At 35.3% G+C, this 23,467-nt stretch overlaps 1 protein-coding gene across 3 annotated transcripts in view; it reads right to left on the bottom strand.

Annotated features, from left to right (window-relative positions):
- MTDH (metadherin) overlaps positions 1 to 23,467 on the bottom strand; it is a 53,017-nt gene that overhangs the window by 4,285 nt on the left and 25,265 nt on the right. For 2 of the 3 annotated variants that reach the window (XR_013811343.1, XM_079722486.1), the window contains exons 3-10: positions 22,240 to 22,324; positions 21,344 to 21,520; positions 19,879 to 19,944; positions 18,024 to 18,260; positions 15,398 to 15,487; positions 13,130 to 13,228; positions 6,998 to 7,122; positions 1,848 to 1,955 (exon numbers count right to left, since the gene is read on the bottom strand). Coding sequence is in view for 2 of the 3 variants with exons in the window: in XM_079722486.1 (XP_079578612.1) it covers positions 1,848 to 1,955; positions 6,998 to 7,122; positions 13,130 to 13,228; positions 15,398 to 15,487; positions 18,024 to 18,260; positions 19,879 to 19,944; positions 21,344 to 21,520; positions 22,240 to 22,324 (987 nt within the window). In the remaining variant the exon portion in view is untranslated. The remainder of the gene's footprint in view (positions 1 to 1,847; positions 1,956 to 6,997; positions 7,123 to 13,129; positions 13,229 to 15,397; positions 15,488 to 18,023; positions 18,261 to 19,878; positions 19,945 to 21,343; positions 21,521 to 22,239; positions 22,325 to 23,467) is intronic. The other variant, XM_079722487.1, reaches the window with a different exon arrangement.

Here is a 23,467-nt window from a genome sequence, read left to right as displayed (position 1 = left end):
GTAAAATAAAATTTGTGTAGGTAATTTTTATGGTCTTTTCCAACTTTAAACATTTCCATTCTTAGGTCTTCAAACTTTTTAAAAGAAATTACATGTTTAGGTATGTGAAATAAGTATGAATTAGAATATATTAAATAGGACTATCATTGTGAATGGTAAGGAAAAAAAAAATTCCAAAACGTAATCATTTATTCTACTCTGTGCTGTGTACTTTACACAGAACTTCATGGATATCTCATTTAATTCTCAAAGCAACCTATGCAGTTAAGGAACTTGTGCAAAATACAACAAACAAAGAAAAAACAACTCAGTAAATGGCAGAACTAAAATGTGAATACAGATCTGACTCTAAAACCTGTATACTTATTCACTATATTTAAAAAGCAGATCAAACATTTTTTAAAAGGAATATCAGAATACCAAAGGAACTTTCACAATTTAATTACCTTCGCCAATTAAGTTGAAATTTAAGGAATACCTCTACCCCACAAAATTTCTTTTAAAAGGAACTCACCTAATCTACAAGCCAGAAAAGCAGTATTAGTAAAGGCCATAGTATGAATCACAGAAATCCAGAAAAAGTTTGGCTAAATGGATTTCAGATAGTATTACTAAACAAAGTATGGCTATCAATAACATTTCTCATCAGCTAGTTCAGCTAACAAGAAAAGCACACCAGGGCTTCCCTGGTGGTGCAGTGGTTGAGAGTCCGCCTGCCGATGCGGGGGAGGTGGGGACGTGGGTTCGTGCCCCGGTCCGGGAAGATCCCACATGCCGCGGAGCAGCTGGGCCCGTGAGCCATGACCGCTGAGCCTGCGCGTCCGGAGCCTGTGCTCCACAAGGGGAGAGGCCACAACAGTAAGAAGCCCGCGTACCACAAAAAAAAAAAAAAGAAAAAAGAAAAGCACACCTACTATATAGTTTTTGTTTTTATGTCCATTGATCTTAGTTATGTTAACCTTAATGCCCACCTAATATTACTGAGAAAAAACTAATATTGATAATGGATTGGTATCATTTATGAAGGGTTGTGCTTCCCACAACAAAAAAGAACTGTACACATACTTCTTTAAAAAGTCACGCAGAAATTTTTTCCAAATAGAATAAGTAGGAAAATTACTATGTAGCCTATCCCCTAGAAATTTTGGTTATCTCCTACATTTCAAGGAATGAAAACAATTAGCCACATGGTTATAAGTAAGAAATAAGATTTTCATAAGTTGTAACAGTGATAATGCTTTCAAAAACAAATCCATGCGTATTTCCAGTAATCTACTACATTTGAAATTAAAATCTTTGTTTTCATCTATATAATGATCTAAAAATACTTTCCCAGATAGGAAAAACCAAAGAAAAGAAAAGGAAAATGTAGGAGTGATATAAATAGAAAGTTTCTGTTAGAAGCCAAAAAATCAGGAAAGGATACCAAGTGGAACAGCCAGAGTCAAGGGAAAGACTCCACTTGTTATGCGCATGATTCTTCTAAATGTGCTAAAATTCTAATTTGCTAAATTCCATTACTCAAAGAATTTCTGTATGTGTGAAATACTGTACCCCCCCGGTCCATTTCATCATAATATAAACTAAAATGCATCTAATTTAGAATTTTATTTATTTGTTTTTGGTTTATACCTTTGGTATTTTCTTTAGAGCAATAACATTTTTATTACTGTATGACACATAAAATCTTTAAAACATTCTATGACTTTTCAAATTTACTTTTCAAGTAAATTTGATGTCTCACATGGTGTCTTTATGTCTCTACATTTTCTTAGCATCTGCAAATTATCTTTTCACAAGTCAGCAGTAGGTGCTTAATGAATGATGTCTGTTGTTTTATACTCTACCTGTGCAGGAGAGTTATCTTCACCTTGCTTCTTCTTTTTCTTTTTTTTCTTTTTAGATTTCCCTGTTGGAAGAGCTCCCTCTCCCTTTTCTTTATCATCATCTGAAACCTGATATTAAAAGCAAAAATACTGAAGTGAACCAACTGGTTAAGTTTTCATTACTCAGAAAATTATTATGAAATAATTCATTAGGTGCAGTCTTTTTCTCCCAAATTCTAAATAAAAATTAGTAACAATAAAACTGATCTGAAATCACATACTCAAAAAACAACAGAAGTGCACGGAACTTCACTCTTCTATTATGATAAACCCCTTTTTCTTACAGCTTTCATTACTCACTACATGATCAATTAGACAGCTGTGCAAACCTTGGTTTTTAGAAATTCGTTTCTTAGGTAATTCATTTTATTTAAACACAGAACTGTTTGCATTAAAATTGAACTTGACCCTGTTAAGAGAATGACAAGCTACAGAGTAGGAGAAAATATTTGTAAACTACATATCCAACGAAGGACTTGTATCTAGATTATACATATAAAGAACACTCAAAATTCAACAATAAACAAATAAACAATCCAATTAGAAAGTGTGCAAAAGATACAACAGATATTTCACAAAAGACATTAGAAATGTTCTGTATCTTGACTGTATCAATGCCAATGTCCTGGTTTTGACACTGTACTACGCTTTTGCAAGATGTTACCATTGGGGGACACTGGGTAAAGGGTACAAGGGATTTTTCTGTATTATTTCTTACAAGTACATGTGACTCTGGGACTTCCTTGGTGGTCCAGTGGGTAAGACTCCGTGCTCCCAGTGCAGGGGCCCTGAGTTCGATCCCTGGTCAGGGAACTAAATCCCACATGCAGGCCACAACTAAGAGGTAGCATGCCGCAACCAAGAAGCCCGCATGCGGCAACTCTGAGCCCGCATGCCGCAATGAAGACCCAGCGCAGCCAAAACAAACAAACAAACAAACAAACAAATAAATAACATATTTAAAAAGGTACATGTGACTCTATAATTACCTCATAAGAAAAGGCTTAATTAAAAAATTGAATTTGAGAAGGAATGTCATTGAAAATAATATTCTGCATGACAAGAATAGCAAATTAGAATTGTTAAATTAGTATGAATGATATTTCTTCACACATACCATATAGCTGAGTTTTCTATGGAAAAGTGCTTTTAGTTTATTCTGTACAGGTGACAGCCAAGATTCTTAGACTCTACTTAAAGGGAGAGATGATATAGCTAACTTGCTATTTCTCTGCTCAGCACCATAGTCATTAGGATGATTTTGGAGGTCTCATGAACCATCAAATAGTTTACAGAAATTACTAGCAGATGGAAAAACAAAACCAAACCAAATCCTGCACAAATCCTGCTAAACTTAGCTAAGAGACTTCCAGTCCAAGTTGGTTGCTAGTTGTGGAGAAACTTCCACAGAAGCTTTTACCATAGGCTCACAATGATTAAAATGTCGTATGAAAAGATGCATCCTCTGAAGGATATTCAGGTCACAAGGACTCTGGTCAGTCTGCTTCTCAGCCAATTTATAATCCATCCATACTGTCTATGGCTGCTTTTGCACTAATGCATGGCCCTTTAAATAAAAGTTTGCTGACCCCTGCACTAAAATCTCTCCTATCATTAAAATACAAACGACCCCAACAAAACCCTTCATCATACTACAGTTTGCTGTTATCCACTACTTCTCCTCCATCCATACCCAAACTTGCTTAAGAAAAAAAATCTTTAAAAAAAATATTTATTTATTTATTTGGTTGCACCAGGTCTTAGTTGCAGCATGAGGGATCTAGTTCCCTAAGCAGGGATTGAACCCGGGCCCCCTGCACAGGGAGCACGGAGTCTTACCCACTGGACCACCAGGGAAGTCTCAAGAAAAAAATACCTTATTATTTTTTAACCATCATTTTACTCAACTTACTCCGACTGGCTACTAGTCTCCAAGGTCTCTAATGAAACTGCTCTAAATTACCAGAGAGCACATGTCTCAGCCTCTGTGTCCCAGAACTCTCCTTCCTCAGTTTCTTTCATGGGCTTAAAAGTTGGGAGTTCCCCAGATTTCTATGCTCATTACATTGCTCTTTTCAACTCTCTAAAATTTTCTACACATTTCACTCAAAGTTTTAACAACCATATACTAATAACTTCCAAATACAAATCTTTTCCCAAAGCTTTAACCTGTTGCAACCAACTTTTCTTAGGCATATCTACAAAACACCTTGCATCTAGCACATCCCAAACTGAACCAACCATCTTCCCCCAATTAACTAGCTTTTGCTTTCTCTGTTGAGAACACCATTTTCACCATCCCAGTTACCTAAGCTACAATTCTGGAAGTTGTTTTTTTTTAAAAAAATCAATCAATTAATTAATTATTTTTTGGCTGCATTGGGTCTTCGTTGCTGCGCAGGGCTTTCTCTCTAGTTGCAGTGAGTGGGGGCTCATCTTCGTTGCGGTGCATGAGCTTCTTTCTCATTGCGGTGGCTTCTCTTGTTGCGGAGCATGGGCTCTAGGCACGCAGGCTTCAGTAGTTGTGGAACGCGGGCTCAGTAGGCGTGGCTGCTCAGTAGGCCACGGCTGCTCCGTGGCATGTGGGATCTTCCTGGACCAGTGATTGAACCCGTGTCCCCTGCACTGGCAGGCAGATTCTTAACCACTAAGCCAACAGGGAAGCCCCTGGAAGTCATTTTTGATGATTCTTTCTCCAATCAATTCTAACCACAGGTTCTGTTGATTTTGCTTCAATTTATTTTTCGAATCTGTCCTCTACTCTGTATACCATTCTTACCACTACCGTACAGGAACACCAATTTAGAGGTTGTTGTAGTAGTCCTGTATGGTAGTGGTAAGAATGGTATACAGAGTATAGCTTCATTCTCATTATGCCTCCACTCCTTTTTCTACATGAATTGCCAGAGTAGCCAAAACAAAAACAAAACAAAACCCAAAGAACCCACAAAAACAAAAAAACCCCAAAACAAACCAAAACCAAACAAAAACACCAAAAATCAAAAAGCACAGCACTTTAGATTAAAATTCGTCCATTATTTATAGGACAAAATCCAAGGTTTTTTAAAAAAATTAACTAATTAATTTATGGCTGCATTGGGTCTTCATTGCTGCACACGGGCTTTCTCTAGTTGTGGTGAGTGGGGGCTACTCTTCATTGTGGTGCGCGGTCTTCTCTTTGCAGTGGCTTCTCTTGTTGCAGAGCATGGGCTCTAGGCACACGGGCTTCAGTGGTTGCAGCACGCACGCGGGCTCTAGAGCGCAGGCTCAGTAGTTGTGGCAGACGGGCTTAGTTGCTCTGCGGCATGTGGGATCTTCCTGGACCAGGGCTTGAACCCGTGTTCCCTGCATTGGCAGGCGGGAAATCCAAGGTTCTAAACATGACATTCAAGGGCTTGTAGAACCTGGTTTCTGCTTCCCTTTCCAGTCTCATTTCTGACCACTCTTTGCTACACACTCTGCTTTTACCTCTGGGATGCCTTTGCTAAAACGCCGAAGTGCTTCCATAATACCTAACACATTATAACATTACTTTTATCTTCCAATGTGCCTGTCTCCCTCCTCTCCTCTCTAACTAGACTGTAGGCTCCTCGAAAGCAGTAATTGTGTCTTGTTTCTCTATTAGCACAATACCTGACCCATGGCAGATGCAATTAATGTCTGTTGAATAATAATGGCCCTAGTATCTTCAGAGCCTCTTTGACTTTTCCCCCTTCTTTCTATAACCAACCAGTAGAAAAGTTCGATCAGCAGCTTAATGTCTCTTGTAAATAACCACTTCCATTTATTTATTATTTATTTTTCAAAGCTATCAACTTAGTTCATTATCTCCTCCCGATTCATGCAATAAAAATAGTACAAAATAGCCTCCCAAACCAGTCTTCATTTTTGTTATATCCAGTCTAATTTTTTTCAAAAAATTTATTTATTTAGGCTGTGCCAGGTCTTAGTTGTGGCACACAGGATCTTCATTGCAGCATGCAGGATCTTTTTTAGTTGCGGCATGAGTGATCTTTTTATTTATTTATTTGTTTGTTTGTTTGTTTGGCTGGCTGTGTTGGGTCTTAGTTGCGGCACACGGGATCTTTGTTGCCGTGTGCAGGATCTTCGTTGTGGCACATGGGATCTTTTTTTAGTTGTGGCATTTGAACTCTTAGTTGCAGCATGTGGGATCTAGTTCCCTGACCAGGGATCGAACCTGGGCCCCTTGCATTGGGAATGCGGAGTCTTAGCCACTGGACCACCAGGGAAGTCGCGGCATGCGGGATCTTTTAGCAGCAGCATGAGGGCTCTTAGTTGCAGCAAGCATGCAGGATTCTAGTTCCCCGACCAGGGATCAAATCCGGGCCTCCTGCATTGGGAGCTTGGAGTCGTACCCACTGGACCACCAGGGAAGCTCCCAGCCTAATTTTTCTAACCCTAGCAATGATTAGGTTATCCCTAGTTTAAAAGCTGTCAATAGGTTCTCATTACTTCTAGGATTCCATAAAAATGTGGCAAGGTATATATATCACTCATTTCATCTATTTATTCATTTACTGAATGTGAAGCATGTTTTGTAGCTCTAGTTTATAGAGCTACAAAAATAAAAACTTCATGGTCCCTTTCTTTAAGGAATGAAGCCTAGAAAGGGAAGACTGACATACAAACAATTGATCCTACCACCAATTGATTCCACACGTGTATTATACCTCTCCACCAAACATGTTACTTTCCTGCCTTGGTCCCTTTTTCATAAGGTTCTCAGCCTTATCTTGCTATGAAGCTTTCCTTAATTTTTCACTGAGAACCAATCTACTCTTCTCTAAACACACTAAGAGTTGGTAGGCTGTTATAATAATTCTGATGAGGACAGGAATTGTGCGTTTTTTTCTTATCAGTATATAATAGTGCTTTCCACATAGTAGAATCCTCAATAATTTGTGGAAAGAAGAAACAGTGATAGAGAGAAGGCATGCGGACATAAGATGACTGAAGCAAATATAATTAGAATGTCTCTCTGAAGCAACTTTACCCCTGGATATATGTGTAATACAGAATGTAACCCTTCATAATTCCAATACAGTTGGTTGCACAGAGAAATAAACATACCCGCCAATCCCTTTACTCACTTTTTGATCATCAGGAATTGGTTCCTGGGACTTTTGAAGTGAAGCTCTTTCTTCATCTACCCAATTTCCCCACTCTTCTGCTGGCGCATTCCAATCAGAGCTGGGATCAGCAGAAGACATACCATCTAAAATTTAACAGTGTGAATTAGGTATCTGTCACTTCTGCCAAAAACTAAATGCAAAACCCAAAATTCCTTATGTTGAACTAAGCTGTAATTTTAAACTACTGCTCTTCTTCCTCCCAAGTACATTTTAAGAGCTAGGAAAAATGAAAAATACCCAATAACGTGACGGTAAAAACCTTTGCCCAACTTCTGCTGGGCACATTATATGACTAGATGGAATGTCTAAGAAACTCCAGAAAACTTATGAATTAACCATTTATTCCACTCTCGCTACTTCCTTTATTATCAAAGGAAGTTTATCCCCTGAATTTGCTTTCCTTTCACTGTTTATGTGTAACTTCGTCTAGGACTTGGTCATTTTTTCTGACTCGTCCCCTCAGGGTGTAAAATGAGTCACTGGCTAACAGGAGTGCCGAAATCACGCTCCTCCCTCCTTATGAACTGTTTATCATTAGGTTCTTCTTCAAATTCACCAAGTCATGCAAAATAGTCAACCTCTTCTTCTTCTCCTCTTTTTTAAAAAATACTTTACCTTCTTTTATTTTTTCAGATTATTCAATGCTACTTTTATCTTTCCAAAATATATGAGTCACTTTCAGGGCTTCTATCACCCTCTTCTCAAGAATAATTTTTTTTTTTAAGAATAAATTTCTAATCTAGACTTCCAAATTCTTTCACGCTAGGAAGCACTGAATTTTTACCTCCTTTGGGAAGCTATCACTGGCTTATTCTAAAAGACAAAAACAATCTTTGGCTTTACCCTGGTTAGATAAGTAGCTCTCAAAATTAATTCTTCCCTCCTCTCCCTGGACATCATACACATCCATATATACATCTATAATAACTACTCAATGTTAACATAACAGAATTTAGGCTATATTTCTAAATGGTTAACAAGTCATTCCAACATTGCTCTTTATTGAAAAAAATCCAACCTTTCCCCAATTAATGCCAAATGCTACTTTTACCAAATATTAAATTCTTAAATATACACTTCAGTCTGTTTCTGGAATTTCTGTTCCATTCATCTATTCCTGTCATACAAAATATAACTTACATTTTATTATCTAGAACAAATCTGCCTGCATTACTCTTATCTTCTTCACTATTCTTATTCTTCCACGTGAAATCTATTATTTTTGTTTAGAGGAGAGGTATTATTATATGACCTCATGAAGACTTTTAAAAAAATCTATGTTTTGGATAAATATATTGTGATCTGGAAAAATGCTCATAGAATAAAAATCATAGACAAAACTGCCTGTGCAACATGATCTCAAATTTGTAAGAAGAAGAGATAAAAGAAAAGAATACATTAATAATAGATACATCTTAACAATGGAGTTATAGGAATTTCATCTTATTAAGTACTTACTAAATACTAGAACTTGAGCTAGACAGGTAACAGAGGTACAAAAATGAGTATAAAATAATCCCTCCCCACATGGAGCTCACAGTCTGTCTACTCAGGGATGAAGATAAGTAAATACAACAATTAAGTACAGAGTGACAGATCCTGTCACGGGAAGTGCGAAAAGGGAGAAGAGGGGCTGAACCAGTAGAGGATGGGGAGAGACTGAAAACATCCTAAGCAAGAATTTATGGTCCAGTAGAGGAAAAACATGGAACAAGTGATTACAAGTGTGAAATGTGTTACAAAAAAGGAAGTCCCTTCCTATATTTCTAAATTTACTACCATGAGCAGGTATCCAGAGCCAGTATTACATAGTAACAGCATAGAGGTTAAGAGCATGTACCTCAGAGTCAAACAGACCTATATCTGAATATTGCTCTACCATTTAATAACTATGTTATTTTGGTCAAATGTCTCAATCTTAATTGGCTATGTACCAGCTTCACAGGATTGTTGAAAGGATTATATTAGATACATGTAAAGCAGTTCAGAGCAATGCAGTAAGTGCTCAATAAATGGTACCTACTGCTTTTAATATATCACCGATGACATTAACAATAGAAAGACAGTTTCTAAGCTATCAAGCATTCACAATTAAGAATTTATTTCTCCCAATCCCGATAAATCTCTCAATAAGATACACTTGGTTATGTTTTAATGTAGAAGTCATTTTTATAAGTAAATATGTATGTAGTACGGGACCTCCCGTACTAGAAGTATGGGACTTCCTTGGTGGTCCAGTGGGTAAGACTCTGTGCTCCCAATGCAGGGAGCCCGGGTTCGATCCTTGGTCGGGGGCCTAGATCCTGCATGCATGCCACAACAACTAAGAGTTCACATGCCACAACTAAGAAGTCCACATGCTGCAACTAAAGATTCCGCATGCCGCAAGGAAGATCCCGAGTGCTGCAACTAAGATCCAGTGCAGCCAAAAAAAAAAAAAAGTATCTAGTAGATGTCTGGAACCAATTGCTCATCTTACACCAAGCATTCATTAAAAATATTATTAGGAGATTTGAATGCCAAAGCTGTCAATTGTTTTGCTTAAACCTCACAAATAAGAAACCCAGATTTGGAAAATTGCTGTCCATAAGCCAGGTCTCTTAGGGCTTCCTGTCGGAAAAAAACCTTTATTTTGTCAAAAAAAAAAAAAAAAAAGTTTAAGGAAGTGAATGGGCACTATTTAACATATAAACTCTTTTCTTAATAAATATGGTGGTGGGGGCGGTGAGGGATAAAAATCTAGTAAAGTACTCGGTAAAATTATCTTTTTTGTAAAAGGCTTAGACAGCCATAAAGTTTGAGGAGTAACTGTAGCCTATGTTTCAACTTCTATCAGAACATTAATAGAAGCATAAATCTCTACAGGCTTTATAAAGCTTTATGGTGATTTTTCCACATTTATTGATTTCAGGTTGGTTTTTATATAATTTTTAAATTAACTGGGATCAAATAAAAGTACTCCCCCCCACCCTCCTGCCGCCTCTCACCCCCAACCTGTGAGATTTTAGTTCCCCAACCAGGTATCTAATTGGGGCCCTCAGCAGTGAAAGTGCAGAGTCCTAACCAGGGAATTCCCCAAATAAAACTACTTTAAAACAACAGATCAATCAACTAAGCCTAAAAATTGTCACCAGGAGACAACGCATAATTCTTAAGGTTCATGGGCCTAATAAACCTTAGTTTATTAGCACCAAGTATACATATACTTGGTGCTAATAATCTTCTTAGTTTCCTTGAAACTATGTAGTACAGTTTCATTCATAGTATAGTTCCCTCCATTTATAGAGTAATTTCTCATTTCTTAAAATTCTCCCATTAGTTTGCCAAAGTCTTTCTGAAGAGCTTTATATTAGCTGTCTTTTCAAAATGGTAAGGAATTTGTCTCTCCATTGAATTTGCTTGTGAAATAATGTTTTAGGTTTAAGCATCCCATAGCTATTTTCCTTTTTATCTCAGTAAGAAAATGGTTGTCAGCTGTTTCTGGTCAGAACTTAATTCAGCATTAATTTTAATAAAATAAAACAAATATGTTAGAAAGAATTTCTCTAGTGTTTAAACAGACAATTTACAAATTAACCCCACTGAGTAGACTGATTCTGCTCTTAGAAGAATATCATCAATAGCATCATAGCACTTACTGAATATTAACCATGCATCAGGCAGTGTTCTAAGGGCTTTATGAGTATTATGTCACTTAATCCTCTCAACAAGTCTGTGAGGGAAGAAATACTATATTTACAGATGAAGAAATATTATATTTACAGATGATGAAACTGAAGCACAGAAAAACAATGAAGCTAAGATTCGAACCCAGGGAGTCTGTCCTCAAAGCCCACGCTCTCAACCCATTCACTATGCTGCCGTTAAGTCTGGTGAGCCAACAAAAACAAAATTCTATTCAACATCTGACTTTTTACAGTCGTTATGATAATATTGTTCCTTTATGATCAAGATAATTGAATGATTAACATCTGTCTTTAAAAAACATTACCTTCTATACTTTAGCATCTTTAACTTTATTTAAAAATTTTTTTGGTCTCAATGTGTGGCATTCGGGATCTTTGTTCCCCAACCAGGGATCAAACCTGTGCCCCCTGCAGTGGGAGCACAGAGTCTTACCCACTGGACTGCCAGGGAAGTTCTAGCATCTTAACTTTATATTCAAGTGCTTGGGTAAATTCAATGCCTTTCTGCTAGATAATGATGTTTATGCCTCAAACCAGAGGGTCAATATATTAATCGTATCACATTGTTAAATGTAAACATAATATATATATACTTTGTGGATTAGTAATCTCAAATACTTCATGCATTCTATAAATTTAGGAGGAATAACTAAATTCACTGAGTACCAAAATTAGCAACATTAAAGAAGATAACACAAAAAATAAAATTCACAGAGAAAATGAGGTTAAAGAGTAACTTTGGACCAAAAAGACTGCCAATACAGCATAACAAACAAAAAAGGTGGTCTGATACTTAAGTACAGAGTCCCATGGATATGTTTATTTCAGTCTCTTATTTATCAGCCAATTGTTTTTCATTATCACAAGAATAAAAAGATAAAAGTAGAGCTATTCTTTCCAAGCAGGGAAGCCTAGAGCCCTGTTTGCTCCATTTTCCTCAGCTTCAACCCACAGCTGCCCAAGACACCTCAGTGCTATTTTCTTACGATCACTCCTCAATTCCATTTTGCACATAGCAGATCATCCTTCCGGAAGTACAGACTGTTTCCTCCCCCTCCCCCCACAAAACAGTGCTTTCACATCCTTGTAATACTTTGTATTTATCTGATACTTTATAATTTTCAAAGAGCTTTCATGTTCACGCCCTCATTAAAACCTCATAACACTCTATGGAAGTAGACATGAAAGATTATTTGCTCTGTTTTACAGGTCAATTAATCTAGATTCCAAGATAAGTGACAAAGTCCAAGACATATGAGGTACTACGTTTTAAAGTCAGGACTAGAACCAGGATCTACCTTCTAAACTAGTACTCTGACCCTTGGCTCCCTAATATTTAGCCAGCAATTCAAGGCTTTTCACAATGTGGTCCTTCCTAATATACCTTTCCAACCTCACCTACCTCAACTGTGCTTCAACTAATCTAACAGAGACTAGTCTAAGACTAATCTTTGGGTTGTGTTGCAAGCATCCCTTCATGATTACAATCATCATCGAGGTTGTACCATGCAGTGGTTAAGAACATGAACTCTGGGGGCCAGACTACCAAAGTTTGATACCAGCTCTTCCACTTAACTGTGTGGCTGGGGAAAATTAGATAACTTTTCTTTACCTCAGTTTCTTCAACTGGAAAGTGTGGGAAAAAAATAATACCTACCTCACAGAATTGTACTAAACAAGCTAATAATATGCATAAGACTTAAACCATCTAGATCAGTGCCTGGCACAGTCAGGTGTTTGCTTTTATTATCATTACTACTATTGAACACCTGTGTATAAAACACTGTACTAGGTACTGAGGATAAGGAAAGTCAATGAGAGTTCCTGTTTCCAGAGGTTTTAAATTCTAAGATTTAAGGTTGTGGGGGGAAAAAAAATCTGTTGTTTTTTTTTTTAAATGAAGATGGTATGAACTTTCTGAACATAAAAACCATATTCTTCTTTTTCCCTTCCTCTTTTTTTGCGACTCTTGCCTTTAACTTTCCTATGCTTCTACTGGAAATTAGACTAAGAAAATGGTTTTCTACCAATATAAAAACGTGCATACCTCATGAATTCAAAGCCATCCCTGTATATTCTATTTACTCTATTATATTAAAACTAGGAAAAGAAATAAAATATTCATTTAAAACAATTTAAAAACTAGACAAACTACAGAGCAATTATATGAAAAGTTCATGTTTAAATATTGCCTCAATCATGAAAAGTGAATTTAGTTTTAATTCTACAGGTATTCAATAGTCAGTTTACAAGTAGTACACATTTGGTATTGAACTATATTACTATGACCTGAAAGGTGAAAAATTAGGATTAAAATTAAAACATAAAGCATGAATTAGGGTGCTAGAAAGGAAATTCTGAAAACAAAAACAAAAACAAACTGATAATTTTTAAAAGGACATACTTAACCCAGACCATTCATCATCGATATATGGTTGATTACGGCTAACATCCCACTGATAATCAGAAGTGGTAGACTGAGAAACTGGCTCAGCAGTAGACCCTTAAATGAAAACGAATGCAATAAAATTAAAAATGGAATTTGCTAATGATGTTTCATAACAATAGTTCTATACTTTGCACACGAAGACTTAATTATTTTTTATTTCTCCTAAAAGGAAAACTGCAGACATTAGAAAAAGAGTTAAGATAAAGAAAAGCAGAATTGAGGGTAATTTTAGATTAAGCACGATAATCACTGGATTGAATTCACTGATCAGAAATATATTTTTTCCCTAGTACCAATCCATTAGATTTTGTCTTTTATAATATATACTTCAAACCGGGTTATCTACAGATTTCAAGAAGTCAAAGAAAAGTTGTTTTATTTTTCTTCTTCATGAAAAATAATAAAGCATAAAAGAAATACTGGAAATTTCAGGGTATGCCTATATCCTTAGAACCCTGAAGGACACAACTAGAAAAATGTCTGAGCTTGCTAGAACCTTCTGCCTAAGAAAAAATAAAAGAAATAGATGACTATCTAGAGAGGTGAGGCAGAAAGAAGCCAAAGAGAATAAGACAGTTGTGCTGGTGGTTTAGAGACCAAGGTAAGTTCAAGTGCACTTAAAAACAAGAGAATATTATCTTCTAAATTTTTTCTGTTTTTACTTTTTTGGGAGGTGGGGAATAGGTGGGGTGAGTGGGGTCACACAGTCCTTTAGCAATATGATGAAAGCTGTGGTTGGACTACTGTCCAGGACTTACACAAAATTTTGCATATAAATTAAAGGATGCCAGGTCAAAAATCCTTGGCTCTATAGCCATAAATTCGTTTTAGAATAGAAATGTAAAGCAGTGGTTTTCCATCAGGGATTATATACCCCAGACTTTCTGAATCAGAATTTGCACATGTTTTGGAGTCCTTCTTAGGTGACTGTGATATTCACTTTGCATTCAGAGCCACTGATAAAGAAAGAGTTAAGAATACCTGTTAGTATAAAAGACACTTCCCCTCACAAAAGTCCTTACTCACTTATAAATTTTCACTTGGTTATAGACGATCTTACTAGCCTTCCACTAATATGCTTGAAATATACTCAAAACAGTTATATATTTTAAATATAAATTTTGACAAATGGAGTAACCCTATAAAATTCATATATAAATAGCACATTAGCTGCTTAGAAAGACTACAGTAACACTGCTGCTATTTCTTTAGCAGCTTTCTCTGAATATATGAATAGAATAGCATCTGTGTTGTACAAAGTCACCAAATGAAGGAAGAAATTAACTTGTACCTTTGGAACTAAAATGTAGCCTATGAGACCAAGGGTTGGCAAACTACAACTCATAGGCCAAATCTAACTATCTCTTTTTTGTATGGCCCATGAACCAAGAACAGTTTTTATATTTTTAAATAGTTGAAAAAAAATCAAAAGAACAATATTTCAGAACCAGACACACTCATTTGGTTTATGTATTGCCTCTAGCTGCTTTCCTGCTACAATGGCAGTATTAAGTAGTTGCAACAGAAGACAGTATGGCCCACGAAGCCTAAAATATTTGCTATTGGGCTCTTTACAGAAAAAGTTTGCTAACCTCTATTCTAGACTAGGTGACTCCAGACACTGTGGAACTACAAGATTAGTACTGGGTCCATGAATTCCAATGTGAACCAAACATTACAAAACTAAATGTGTCCCATGTTTATGTAGTATTTGTTAAGTATATATAGCATCTATATTATTAATAAAAGGCATATCCATGTAAGTAATGCTGAATTATAGTAGTTTAGTAGTAATAATTAATTTTCTAACTCAACAGATACTCAGAGGGTCCACATAACCTGAAAGCTATAAACTCATGATGAATAAGGGCAGATAGAAATAAAACGCCAAACTGCAAGTAGAATTATGGTAGGGGTAAACTAGTAACAGAAGAGTGTCATGACCTTGAAGGGAGGGCCTTCTATTTGCATTCGTCTGTGTGCCAACACACTTTCAGTTAAGCTAGGCCACAAAATCTTCCTATCTCCACCAGAGAAAGGAACTAAGCCACCTGCATGTAAGAATTTAGGTCTTTCTTTATTAAGGCCTCTGCTACTTTATACTGTATATCTATAATTTATGTGGATAGCAGTACTTGACTCTGATTATTTTTTCAAATAGCAAGTGCTAAAATTAAACAGAAAATTTTTTTGTTAACTAAATGAAAGACTGTTTTCACATACCAGAAACAGCAGAGTTAAGTGTGAGAGATGCAAAAGAAGCAGAATTCTGTTCAGAGGTATTCATTCCCCTATCCACACTAGACCAAGCAGCTGTTAAAATAAAGAACGTCACTTGGAACCTTCAATTTGCAATGAAACTTGAAAGATACGTACAGATTTATAACTATGATAATAATATTTAAAGATACCCTTAGAAATCAGAACCACCTAATATGGCAATAGCTACCATTTATTGAATGTCTATTATGTACTGGGCTCTTTACACCAATTACTTCTAATCCTTAGGGCAGCCCTGCTAGGCAAAGTTTCAGAGCAGTTAAGTGACCTGCTGACAGAAAACACCCGAGCCATGACTGGAACTTAAACCTACTTTCCAAGCCCATGTTCTTTCTCTACTACAGCAAGCTACCCGATCATCTACCACAATTAAGCTACTAGTTTGGATCAGGCACTGAAACTTGGTACTTCACACTCATTATAGCCAATCCTTACAACTACTTGAATATGGGATTCACACAGCTTAAATAACTAGCCTAATATCCATAAAAGCTTGTATGTGGAAAAATAGGGATTCATACCAAATAGGTCTGTCTTAACTAGGAACAAGCTCATTCCACTACACCATGATATCTTCTCAACATTTTAAAGCAATTGCCTACTTACGTATGAGTATTTTAAGGAACATATATACATCCATGAGACAAGTCACATCTGTCTCTTCTCAGTAACTCACTGCAAACCTCATTTAATATAGTTCCCTTTCAATTTCAATAAAGGTCCTAATCCATCTAGGCAGGAACTCTAATCTGCTGCTTAAGTTTGTCTATAGCAACACTAAGCAAGTACTACCAACTAATTTATGTACTAATTATGAAAATGCTACATAGGTTTTATAAGTAAATTGCAAATATCTCAAAAGGTCATGGTTCTTAAGATTACTTGATAAAATCTGACCATTTCTTTTATTAAGTGTGAAAGGATGCTTTATAGCATAGAAATTTATGCTTTTATTACTGCCGAAAACGAGGCTAGGAATTTAGGGATTGTTTCTTCTTCCAAACAAATTTTGATATTTCTACACAACTTCTGGACATTGCAGGGGAAGAGGGGAGAACAAGTTGAAGAACAATATTAGCAAATGATATAGAGTCTGCTTCTTAGGGATGTTAGTCAACATGAGTTTTTCTAAGCTTACAAGTGATGGGAAAAGCAAGTAACATGCAAAGAAACAGTTCTTTCTACTTAAACACTAAAAACTCTGTAATGTCTATTGCTCCCCCAAACTAAAATAAACCAAGCAAAACATATCTGCAACAAGCACAACAGAAAAGATATGTTTAATGCACAAAGAATTACAACTTAAAGCACAAAAAACAGAGGCCATTACACAAATGGGCAAAAAACATGAATAGACAATTTACAAAAGAAACAGAAATGATCAAGAAAGTTGTGAAAAACACTCAACCTCATTAGTGATTTTAAAAAGTTAACCAAAACAATTTACGTATTTTTTCCTTATCAAATTAGAAAAGATTAAAAAAATAAGAATACTCAACCTTGGTAAGCATATGATAAATGGCACTCATACTGATGCTGACAGGATAAATTAGAATTCTCCTAGAAAATACTTTGACAACATGTCGTAGAGCACTGTAAACATTCATATTTCCTTTAATCCAATAATATCACTTCCAAGAATCTATCCTAAAGAAATAACCCCCAAACAAATATATTCAATGCAACGTCATTTACATTTCTTTAAAAAAAGAAGTTACTTCTCCGATAATATGGGAATAGTGAAATAGTTTATGCTATGCTTACACAATGTATCACATGGTCATTAAATAAAATACTTACAGAAAGTAAATGTTTGAGGCACAATATTAAGTGAGGGAGGAGGAACACAAAAATGCATGTATGATTTGGATTGTGTAAGAAAACCAAAATGAAACCCACAGAATTGTACACAGGAAAAAAAAAAAAAAGGACCATAAGGAAATGTAAAAAACAGTGGTTGTCACTGGGTAATGTGATAACAGTGGGTTTTTCCTTCTCTTTTTGCAGTTTTCCATATTAAATATGGATTTCTTTTCTGTAACACATGCACACACAAACACACCTGAAATTAAGTTGCTTTTAACTCGATGGCTCTCAACAGAAATAAGCTTCTCACTACTAGTCTTTATCTTTAGAATCCAGGGGAAAAATTAATTACAAACAGGCATTTTGTAGACTGTAAAATAGTATATAAATTGATGCTATAAACTGTACCTCCATTTATTATTTTTATTTAAACTCAATAGTAGAACTGTTGAAATCAAAAAGTCTGCTCACACATTACTCTTATTACATCACTAAAAATACACAATTATATCAGTTAGCTAAACTGATAATCAAATGTGATAAAAGTGAAAGAATTAAATAAAGAGTAAATAATAAATGCTATTATTCACTTATTTAGTTCCCATTTTGCTCCATGTGAAGGATGTGAGATGAGTTAATCTATATTCTTTCCATATAGCATGACTAGTTTTTCTACTAATGGATCTGTTTTTCATTCTTGGAAAATTTTAAACGTACCAGATAGGCATTTTAAACAAACTTAAAATTTTCTAACAGTTCTTACCAATGCCAGAAAATATTGATCGGTCACTCCAACTCCTTCCCCAGTCTTTTCCATTTGCATTAGCATCTCCACCGTCTTGACCCCAAGCAGATGGTTCAGTTTTCCTCTTGCCTGCAGAAGGAGGTGAAACAGAGTTCCACTTCTCCTCACCTGCACTGATCTGTGAGGAGAGTTTTACAGACTTTTCATTCCAGCCTCCTCCATTTACAGAGAGGTTTTCATTCAATCCTGAAGAAACTTAAAGAAAAGAAAATAAAGATTAAAAATGGATACACGACTCCTTGTTAAAACTGGGATATTTTCAAGTTTCTATAATTGTTTGATTTATATTTATATTTTTATTTATCCTCTAAATAGCTCGAGCTTTAAAGATAAAATGAAGAATTTAAAAAGTGACATGACCACCATAGATGACTGTTAATTTAAAAACTATGAGTAGGTTTGAACTTAATATATATACTAATAATATTTTCAAAAGCAGACTGACTTGCTCAAAAGAAGTACAACAGAGCAAAGAAGAAAACACATATTCTGGTATACTCAGAATACTCACCCACTAAAACATAAAGACTTCTCCTTAGTTACATGCTCTTTCCTTAAATATTTATATATATATATATATATACACACATATATATATACACATACATATATATATATATATACATACATATATATCATATAAGGTAGTGATTCTAAAACCTGGCTGCACATTAAAATCAAATGAAAAATTTCTTGGGCTTCCCTGGTGGTGCAGTGGTTGAGAGTCCGCCTGCCGATGTAGGGGACACGGGTTCGTGCCCCGGTCCGGGAAGATCCCATATGCCGCGGAGCGGCTGGGCCGGTGGGGAAAAAAAAAAAAAAAAAAAAAAAAAAGCCTTGAAACAAACGAAAAATTTCTTAAAAGTAGACACTGGAGCCTCAGCCCAAACCAATCAAAATCAGAATCTCTAGGGATAGAGTCCAGGCATCAGTATGTTTGTGTGTATACATTTATATGCAGGTATATGTACACATGTGTATGTATTATCTGTGTGTGTATATATATATATATATATATATATACACACACACACACACACACAAATACACATAGGTGTGTGTATGTAAGTACATGTTTCTTTTTATATACGTGTGTGGTTTTCTAAGCTTCCTAGATGGCTGTAATGTGTAGCCAGGATTGAGAACCATGAGAATGAAGGCTGACAGTGTTAAGAACAAGCCTGAAACGACAAGGTGCTTCTTCATTTGTGAATTTACTTTTTACTACACTTTAGTTTTTAGGTAAGGTATATCATTCTCTACTTAATTCAATCTTTATCATAAACTAGTAAATAAAATATATTTTCTATTTGTGAAGTACTGCATAACTCTATACTATAGTCCATTTATTATGAAATATTTGATACTGTTCAGGAAGCAGTTTAGAAGATTATAGGTATTAAGGCTTCTTATTTAATTTCAGGGGTAAAGTCTTTAATCCCATATATGCCTATATCAAACCCAAGTCCGGAAAAAAAAAATCTTTTTCTCTATTAGCTTAAACAATGCAAGCAAGAATCAAAATTGCATATAAACTATTAACTATTAATTGCATATAACTATTAAAGAATGTTTTTACATATAGGGGAGAGGGAGAAACAACTAGAATATACCAAAGACTGTTAGAAGTGGGAGTGATTTTTCTGTTTATTTATTTTCCAAAATCTCTGAACTGTGATTATGTTACTTTAGTAATTAAAATCATTTCTAAGCCTTTTTTTTCTTTCTGTGTCATTCATGTGAGGAAAGAGACATACATATAAGTTTCTATCTTGATGGGCCTTCAATTTAAGTTACATGTAATTTCTCTCACCCTGAAGTGTAGAATCTCCTTTTCCAGACTTAAAGTTGCTAACTTGAACATTTAGATGAGAATCACCTGGTTGAAATAGAAATAAAATTTATTTAATACTAAATAGGCCACTATGCATATTAAGTTAGGAGTAACATACAAATTAATTTTTACTAATTATTTATCATAAATTGCTCCTTTAAGTACTAAAGTCTTACACTAGAAAAGAGTCACTTTTTACTCACAACACATTTCACATGTTCTTAAGGAACTGAGTTCTCTAGTTATCATATTCTTAGTCAACTAAAATGTCAAAAAAGGACCTGGAAAATTGCCCAAGTATATATAGAGTCTCCTGTTCTATAATGGTTATCAAGATTCTTTAAAGTAGGAATTGGAGAACTGGGCTCTGTAATTGGATTCAACTTTGCCACCTCTCAGCAATACCAGCTAGGTGCCTTTTCAACAATCCTGGAAGCAAACACATCAACTTAGAAGAATTTTGCCAATATTTGGAGTAGGACTTAGGAAATATGGCAAGCGGTAAGACTGTATGTTATAACAAAGATACTATTTCTCTGACACTGAAAAGCATAATGATCACAATGTATCAAAAACCCAGCATGACATAGGATTGTGCTAGCAAGGAAGGCATGCACAAGACAGTGAAAAAGAGTCACCAACAGAAACACTACAGCATGGCTAATATGTGACAGTGAAAATGGATAAGCAGGAGTCACTGCTGTACCACAGCAATAAATTCCACCAAATCATCAAGCAAAAAAGTAAAAGACACCAAGGCTAAGACAGAGGTTTGGAGACAAGTGGGAGGTGCTGGCAATTAATGAAAAGGTGAAGGAAGAAAAGTCAATGCCTGAAGCAAGATGAACAGCATCACTCTGTAGACTGATGTCTCCAGGGTAAAAATGATGGCAATGTAAGAACTAACAAGAAGCCATCAGTATTGGATAGTTTGAACATTTGAAATACTTGGGAAGAACATTAGCTCAATAATGTTTGCAGTTCCAGTCTAGCTTTATCAAACACCTATAGCATTCTCAAAAAGTTGGGGTGATAAGAAATCCAGATAGAACCTGCATTATCCAGAACATGCTTGTTTCATCTTGGAATGAAAAGAGTGGTGACAAGTCATTTCATTTAATGAATGTCCACTATAAGAAATGGAGATGTTAGGGAGTTGGGGCAAAGCAATGCACGTGAGAAAAAAGCAGCAATCATTTTCTCATGTGACAAGGCAGAAAGGCAATTTTAATTTAACAGGCCATTCATTAGGCAGTATGTAACAAGTAACACTGCTGGTATCAGGTAAACCAATATGTGGTCCACAGTGCTCTCACGAAGAAGGGTATATCAGCACAATGATGTAAGCAGTTCAAAATAGCCAGATTTTGACGTAATGGTATTTTGTACATCTGATTAAAAGGAGTTGGATTTGATGTATCACTCTTATGTTCCACTAATATACCTTTATTCTTCTTGGAACCAACAGGAAATGATGCAGTTGTAACTTGCTCGGTGGTAACTGTGATGGTATTTTCTATCCCAGGGATAGTTGAATCCAATGAACCAGAATCAGACTGCACCTTATCACGTTTACGCTGCTGTCGTTTCTCTCTGTGACTAATTTTAGTTTCCCAGGCTCCTGACATAGCCCCAGAAAAAAAAACGTTATTCAGTAAGGGGAAGACAAAAAAGTTGTAGTTTTGGGGGGAAAACATGGTGGGGCATCTGAAGTATCATGATAAATTTAGATATTAAACTAAAAACCAAGAGTGCTGATTATACTAATTTATCCTATGAATTTATTTGAATCTCGCTGTTTTAGGCAGCTAACTGCCGTTATTTATTCTGGTAATTTTTATCAGATCTGTCATCTATGGTTTAGAAAAAATTGATGTTAAGTTATCTTGCATATTTTTTATCTTGCTGGATAGTACTAGTAGGGGAGTGTTATATATACTTACTAATAAATGGGTTTATTAGGTGAGGACAATAAATGGCTTACTTTATTTCGTACCCAGCCTTCTAGGGATGGTATATTTAAGAACAATGGGGAAAAAACCAAACCACGTTTCTAGGAAACAAAGACATAAATGAACGGCTTTTAAACTGCTCAAGATATTAAGCTAGACCTTAAATTTCAAGGCAGTTCCCTTCAAGGAAAGCACTATTAGATACTTAAATAATTTAGGGGGAAGAGGTGTCTCCTAACAATGTCACAGATGTGTACATTAAAATCTATAGTTATTAAAAAGAAGAGCTAGATAAAAGATTAAGCGAAACAAATGCAGCTTTTATATAATGCACCTTGGTAAAAAAGGATTAAAAATTTTTCTACAGTCCTTTCGCTTGCTCAAGTACCTTCATCAACTTCCTTTCCATCATGGCGTGAACTGTTTTGCACTGCTTTAGCATCTGACTTTGATTTCTTCTTATTTTTCTTTGACTGAAAGTAAAATAGAATGTTACTTAATATTTCATTATGTTTTTGAAAAGGTAGGAGTCAGTAAAATACATAATGAAATGTATGATGCTGACAACCAAAAAAATTTAATGTTTGATTAAAAAACTTAACATTAAATGGCAATAATAGTATGAGGTTACCATTTATTCAGTGGTTACTATATAAGTACGTTACATTCAATTCTTTATTCCTTAAAAAAAGCTCACTAGAAAGGTATTATTCCCGTTTTAGAGATTAGGAAACAAAGACTTAGATATGTTAAATATTAAATAGGCTGTCTGGGTTGCATTAAGTTAATAAATTAGGAAATAGGTCTATCTGGCTCCAAAGTCTGTGCCCTTAGACATCATGCTATCCTAACTTACATCATAAATAAGGTACTACAACATGATGTTTTCAGAGCAATAAAACGAAAACCTATTGCTAGTGGTCAGAAGGAAAATGATGTACTGATTATTGGTTTTTTGATTTCGTAAAGCAGATTGTTGGCATACTCTTTGTATAACAAATTAATGAGTCAACTGTACAAAATAGATAATATTTTGTCAGTTTCCAAGCAGTGTGATAATACCTAAGATTTGTATATGGTAGATGTATAGTAATTCATTAAAGAAAAAACACCTACACATATACAAGATATGGACATTTTTGGAATGGCTTTCCAATTCCCTTCTGCTAATATTTTCTCCTCTCAAAAGGTTACTAAAAACTTCATAAAGCCATGATTTCTATATTTAGGTAAGTGTTTCCAGAAGAGAACTAATATTTAAAAATATAGATTTTATTTATACTTTGTATTCACTCATTTAACTATTTACCGAGATTGGCTATGTATATATTATTGTGACTATTTACCGAGATTGGCTATGTATGTATTATTGTGCACTATCTTAAAGTTAAGCTTACAACTAAAAAGAAATAGGGTAAGCAGTAACTGACAGTTTGAGTAAGCAATAAATGATAGTTAATTGCTTCTTATCAAGAAACTACTTGCAAATATTCTCAAGTGGCATGGGAATACATAAAAACTATTAAAATGTTTTCTTACGTTCCCCATAGTTGATTTGCATCTGTTTCTTTGCATGTTCTCATTATCATTAACATGTATCATGTTTAAGGTACTGG

The sequence above is a fragment of the Hyperoodon ampullatus genome (genome assembly GCF_949752795.1).
Source record: "Hyperoodon ampullatus genome assembly, chromosome: 17".
Taxonomy (NCBI): domain Eukaryota; kingdom Metazoa; phylum Chordata; class Mammalia; order Artiodactyla; family Ziphiidae; genus Hyperoodon; species Hyperoodon ampullatus.
The sequence above is the reverse complement of the archived record's forward strand: the minus strand, read 5'-3'. Positions and strand labels throughout refer to the sequence as shown.